The sequence below is a fragment of the Poecilia reticulata genome, chromosome 21, assembly GCF_904066995.2.
Source record: "Poecilia reticulata chromosome 21, P_reticulata-male-v2, whole genome shotgun sequence".
Taxonomy (NCBI): Eukaryota; Metazoa; Chordata; class Actinopteri; order Cyprinodontiformes; family Poeciliidae; genus Poecilia; species Poecilia reticulata.
In genome coordinates, this window is record NC_088850.1 from 5,156,895 (window position 1) to 5,163,591 (window position 6,697).

A 6,697-nucleotide genomic window follows, 5' to 3' on the forward strand; every position below is an offset into this window, starting at 1 on the left:
ACTATTTTTGAAAGAAAGTCACTCCTCTCTGGTTCGTCCTGCTTCCTCCCCTTTTTACACAGCTTACTCGCTCAAAACCAACCCGCACGACTAAAATTATAGGTACAAGTTTCATTTGGGGGAAAAAAGAGAAACGTATTATGTCTGTTTTTACTTCAAATCAGAAAGATGAATTATATGCAGGGCCGGCCCAAAGTTTTCTGGGGCCCCAAGCTGAATTTGTTTGCTGGACTCAAATTTGGTTGAAAAAAATTTGTACACCTCATTAAATATTAAGAAAATGTCACATGTTGATGTTGGATCTCATTTATATTTGTATCTGGGGAAAAAAAAGTTATTTCATTACAGTAAACAAATTTTTTTTCAATAAAGTAGATCCCCACTTATATTTTTTTGTATAACTTTTATTTTTAAAAATATCATATTTATTAAAACAGTTAGCTTTGATATGAAAGTATATTATGAGACAGATAATCTGTCTCAGAGCTACTATTGCCGTCTGAAGAAATGCACCACTGCCGACCAAAACAAAACCAGAGGCAGGAGGAGGGTCTCAGCACCGTCAGTCACCTCGGGTACTTGCTCCTAAATGTGCTAATAGTGGCAAAACAACTTACAGTTACAGGAGAACTGTTTATCTGCTGTCACCGGTGGCTATGCTAACTAGCCTTTGCATTTACAACAGGCTTTCCTGATGGGAAAAAGCGTTAGCAGAGCAAGGGGGTAATTAAAAAATTTTTTTGTCTCATACTATACTGTCACAACGTAGTGACAGTTTCAACAAATATGTAAAAAAATATATACAATTAATAAAATAATATAATAAAATAAAAGTTACGTACTGCAGCTTTAAATATAAAGTTCTTTATCAAGAAATTGTCAAATTATGATTTTGACTTTTACATTTATCTGGAAAATAATGTTATATAAACAACAAAAATTAATATTTTCTTTAATAAAGTGGACACCCACTTGTATGTTTTCATTGGAACTATTTGAGAAATACAAGATCATTTCTAAATGATTGAAAAAAATAATGTAGCTTGGCAAACAGAAATACCTAGGCGCAATGCTACTTGACCTACAATCTGAGTGTGTTTGCAAAGCAGCTAATGCAGGAGCGCTATTAATTTTCTGCCCATCCCCTCGTAGCTCCTCTAGACTAGCAGCAGCAATTAGCAAACACCTGGTGGAACTCATTGAACTTATAGAAACTACTTCACATAATGAGAAGAATTGTTGGGATGACGTACTGAAGGCAGTGTTGGAAAGAGTTGGAGCTTCTTAAAGAGACAGAACAAAATTTCATGAAGTCAAATTGTGAAGTCAAATTTCTTTTAAGTTATGTTTCATATCATAACACATTTTAGTAACAGCTGAAGTTATTTGGTTGAGTTATAAAAGTGATTTATATTAGGAAAAACAAACTTCCAATGGTTTCCCTAAATGTTTCTTACCGTCTTGTAATAGTTAACAAGTGGGTCAACAATAAATTCCCTAACCTGGCAATAAAATAAACTGTGGAGATTGTGTTTTTTCCCAGAGTTACTCATTTGCTCTACCAGACATGTCTGACGTACAGAGTCTCCACAGACTCAGCATAGGGACGAAAGACCAGGGTTAATTTGTTGTGCTTATAAAACATAATCACCCATTTGTTAAGATTTCTCCGCAAACAGTTAAAGTAATGAAATATTGTTAAATTACAGCAGCAGCATTAAATTATTACCATGAGACATGGCCGCCGGCAGAAAAGTCAGCAGCATTTATCAGGTTTTTTCTCTCTCTCTCTCTGTTTATTTCCTGGAAGTTGTGAAATTTAGCATGTCAGTGGTAAAAAAAAAAAAAAAACTCACAAAAACATACTCTCAAACATTCAGAAAGAAATATATTTACCAGTCCCAATTACCTGGATACTTTTGTACTTTCAATAAAAGGTTAATAAAGGCCTATTTTACTGGCTGCTTAGTTTAACTATTGATTAAGTAATCCCTGACCGATTTATTTTTTTCCCTGTAAATTATCAACTATTTAGTAGAAGCCTAGTGAATTTCCTATTCGTCTACTAACTGAACATGGATCAGAACATAATGTAATATATGTCACAATCCTGGGCTTTCATTTACATTTATGCTGTGACTGCTTCTTTGTTATTCCTGTCTGTGTTCCTCATTATTGCTGAACTCAAAGGTGTAAAGCTCATTTTCATTTTTGGGTTACATCAAGAGCTTCAACATGTGTACACTTCAAAACATAATATCTTACCAAGTTTTTTTTCTAGTTTCTAGTGCAAATATCTTAGTAAACTTGAATTAAGACAAAACTAGGGTAACTTAGGTGACTTTTCAGCAGGAAATAGGAGCTTGTTTTAATGTAACATGAGAAAAATGTCTTGTTATAAATGAAAAGAATCTACTGGTGGAATAAATATTTTTTCATCAATATCAAGGAAATATTGATTTAATATTGCTCCTATGTATATATATGCTATATATGCCCTTCAGCCTCCTGCCTGTGTCTGAGTGCCTGTGAACAGTCTGTGTGCAGGATGGGTGGAGACCTTCATGATGAGGACGCCCTTCTCCTGCATCGTGCTGTGCAGAGGTCCAAGGTGGAGGGAAGGCTGCTCCCCACAGTCCTCTGTGCTGCCTTAACCACCCTCTGCAGAGCCGTCTTCTCAGCAGCAGTGCAGCTGCCATGCCACATGGCGATGCAGGTGCAGAGAATGCTCTCCACCACACAGCGATAGAAGCTCCTCAGTTCTGAGCTCCCAACTCGTCTCCGGCTTCCTGAGGAAGTAGAGATGCTGGTGGGCCTTCCTGACCAGATTAGAGGTGTTGGCACTCCAGGTGAGGTCACTGGATATCTGCACAGTCAGATACCTGTCGTTGGAGACACTTCCACAGCTGCTCCTCCGACGCACAGGGGATGAAGAGGATCCTTGTCCTTTCTGAAATCCACCACCATCTCCTTGGTCTTCCTCACGTTGGTGCAGTGGTTATTTTCTCTGCACCACTCCACCAGGTGTTCCACCTCCTCTCTGTATTTGGACTCATCAGTGTTCGTGATGCATCCCTGCATGTATGTTATTCATCAGGGAATAAAATTGAGTTTCCCTTTTCGTTAATATAAACCATTCTCTTTTTTCCCACTTCATATTTCCTCTTTAGACGTTTCGATACCAAACAGTTTGATTTAGACCATATTGTATGGTCTCAAAAACAGATAGATCATGATGCACTATCAAAAATTTATTTTACGCAACTAAGACTTTGGCAAACAGTTGTGCAATGCAGCATGTCCCCCTAACGCTGACAGTGCAAACCAGCAGAGCGCTGTAAACATGCAGAGGTACTTCCCTGCCTCTTGTAAACCTGGACGCTGAAAAAGGGGGAAATCCTGCTCAACAGTAACTCTGACGTAAACAATCACAAATAAAAAGCCTGCCCACTGGAGCCTCTGCATCAAACACAGAGTCGCTTTGATGAGATTATTTTTAAGTCTGGGAGAAGAAGCAGCAGTAAGATGATGTGGAAACTTGGTCTTCAGCTGGTTGTGGTTGGTGTTTTCCTACAGGTACGGACATCTATACTGAAGAATTTAAGTTTCATAGATCTTGCATTTTTTTAGTATGTTTAAAATCTTTACGATAAAGTATATTTTCTTTCATGTTTCTTTCATACATCAATCTGTGTTTGTCTTTACATCTTACACAATTTTTAAAGTGGATTAAGAATGAGAACTACTAACAGGGACCTATTATGCAAAATTCACATTTTGCACATTTTTATATGTCTCAACTGCTTCTAAAAACAGTTCAAACACAAAAAAAACCAACAACCAGACATTGACCTATTGCCATTCTTTGGAAATAAGTTTTAAAAAATTGGGGGGTTGATGAGCCAATCAATGGACATTGAACTCCAGCACATTTTATCAGCTGGTTTTGCAACTGGTTTTGCACTCTACAATGACTGCTGGAAAAGACAAGTGTTTTGTTGTTGGCTTACCATCCAGAAACCACTTGATGCATTCTTGTTGGTTATACAGGAGGGTCTACTTCTTGCATAATTGTGCATCTGTTTGCAGCCATTTTCACGTGAGTGTGAATGTTGAGTAGGGTGTTTTGGCCAGTACTGGCTTATTTGGATTTAGAGTGATAATAGCTCATTGTGAAAGATGCTCAAAATGGTCAGAACTCATTATGGAAGAATCCTTTTGCCCATAAAAATGTCATGAACATGTTTTGTATCCCAACTTCTTTAAGGAAGCATAATAAGTCACCTTTGAGATATATGTCACACACTATCTTAATAGTACCAGAGATTCACAATGTATTTTATTTTCTGAATATTTACTTGCAGATGCCAGGCTGCTTCCCATCATGCCTCATTAAAGGCTCGGTCGCCCTCTGTGGTTTTAAAAACCTCCACTCGGTTCCTCCTCTTCCACCTCACATCACCCATTTGTTCCTGGAGAACAATCGGATCGAAGAGATCAACACCACCTCACTGTCTGGCTTGGAGAACCTGCAGGAACTGGACCTCGGGAATCAGAAGGCGCCACTTGTCATCCGGAGCAATGCCTTACTCAGGCAGAGTCGCCTTCGGAGGCTGGTGCTCGGGTTAAACCCTCGTCTTCAACTGGAACCGCTGGCCTTCGCTGGGCTGTCCAATCTCCAGAAGCTCCACTTGGATTACTGTTCGCTAAACGAGTCCATTCTGACAGGAAACTATCTGGCACCACTGTCATCTTTGCAGACTCTAAATCTCTATGGGAACCATATTAAGAGACTCCGTCCTTCATCGTTCTTTGCGAATATGACTGATTTGACCAACTTGAATCTGGAGCTGAACAAAATTGATGAAATATGCGAGTCTGATCTTGTTGGTTTCAAAGGAAAACACTTCACACTTTTTAGCCTTAAAGGCGTCTACCTCAGGAACATGTTGAATAAGAGTTTCGACTGGCAGAAATGTGGGAATCCATTCAGCGGAGTATCTTTCCAGACTCTCGATTTGTCCTACAGTGGACTCAGTGTGGATAAATTAAGACTATTTTTCAGAGCCATAAGTGGAACAAACATATCCCAACTTAAAGTCTCTGGACACATAGGAAAAGGATTGTCTTTCAATAATCTCCCAGATCCAGACCGTGACTTTTTTGAAGGATTGAAAAACAGTTCAGTCCGCTTTCTGGATTTGTCCAAGAACAGAATATTTGCATTGCATCAGAGAGTTTTCACTCCACTCACAGAAGTCACAGCTATTGATCTTTCTCAAAACAAAGTTAATCAGATACACAGAATGGCCTTTGAAGGCCTTCAGGGTAATTTAAAAACGCTCAACTTGTCACACAATCTGCTTGGGGAAATCTTTTCTCACACCTTTGACTCTCTGACAAACCTGGAAATTTTAGATTTATCTCACAATCACATCGGCGTTTTGGGTTACGGCTCATTTAGCGGACTTCCAAACCTGAGAGTCCTAAATTTAACAGATAACTCCTTGCAGGAATTGGGTTTTCCTGCAGTTTTACCAAATTTAGAAATCCTTAATCTGAACAGCAACAAGCTGACACCCTCATCGGTGAACACCATCACTCAGTTTGCCCATAATGTTTCCTCTCTGAGCATTCAGAACAACAGATTAACGCAGATTTATTCATTTCTGGATCAGATGAAAAGCCTCAAACTGCTTCTTTACGGGGAAAACACAATTAAGTGGTGCACCGTCAGCAGACGCGTCGCTCCATTTAACGTTAAAGTTCTGGATCTGCATGGGAGCTCTTTGCAGTCTATCTGGAGTCAAGGGAAATGCCTGGATCTGTTCAGCAAATTTCAAAATGTGACCAGTCTCAACTTGAGATCCAATGGTCTGCGATCTCTTCCTCAAGGCATCTTTAAGGGCCTTTCCTCAGTTGTTACGATGGACCTCTCATCCAACACCCTCACATATCTCCAACCTGACGTTCTACCTAAAAGTCTGAAATCCCTCTATCTCTCCGACAACTTCATTGCCTCCCCAGATCCACTCGCTTTCAGCTCCCTCAGCTTCCTAGACCTGTCCAAGAACAGATTTTACTGCAGTAATGATCTGCAGAGCTTCTTGACGTGGATGAAACAGACAAACATAACGTTTTTGAGCCCAGTAGAGGAGTTCAGGTGTGAATTTCCAGCTGGTTTCTATAATATACCGCTGTTAGATTACACTGGTCAGCTAGCATTGAGAGCTACCAAAAGGATGACTGAATTAATCCAAAATTGACAGATTTAACGATTATTTGATTTTCTTAAAATTTGTTTTTCTCTTTTATCAAGAGGGATGACTGTTTTTCCATAACATAAAGAGGAAAGAAATTATCAAATGTTGAATAAAAAAAACCTGACAAATTACATTTTAACATTAATTTGTGTCAGCTGTATTAAATATTGTCTGAATAAACACAAAATTGTGGTTCTTACTCTTATTCTTCAAATGTAACAAAACAGGAATCTCTTAGGTTGCTGAATAGAAAAATAAAAGTTGAAAAGAATAAAATGTGAAACACTTAATAACCCAGGTACAGATATATTTATACAAAAGAACTGACTATAGTTGCTCTTGAAGGAATGTTAAAACTTCACTCCATCAGACATCAAAATCAACCTTGTTTATTGGCATTATGTTTTTTCTCTATCATGTAACAATTTTTCACT

At 38.6% G+C, this 6,697-nt stretch overlaps 1 protein-coding gene across 1 annotated transcript; it reads left to right on the plus strand.

The window, feature by feature from the left end:
- Positions 1 to 3,291: 3,291 nt before the first annotated feature.
- On the plus strand, positions 3,292 to 6,470 carry LOC103457319 (toll-like receptor 5). The gene is made up of 2 exons (XM_081602763.1): positions 3,292 to 3,576; positions 4,365 to 6,470. Exons 1-2 carry the CDS (start codon positions 3,526 to 3,528, stop codon positions 6,264 to 6,266), a joined length of 1,953 nt encoding a protein of 650 aa, XP_081458889.1. The 5' UTR covers positions 3,292 to 3,525; the 3' UTR covers positions 6,267 to 6,470.
- Positions 6,471 to 6,697: the final 227 nt, after the last annotated feature.

Coding starts and splice junctions, on each gene's coding strand:
- LOC103457319 (XM_081602763.1), top strand. CDS start 3,526: ATGATGTGGAAACTTGGTCTTCAGCTGGTTGTGGTTGGTGTTTTCCTA. Junction 3,577..4,364: donor TGGTTGGTGTTTTCCTACAG/GTACGGACATCT, acceptor ATTTACTTGCAG/ATGCCAGGCTGCTTCCCATC.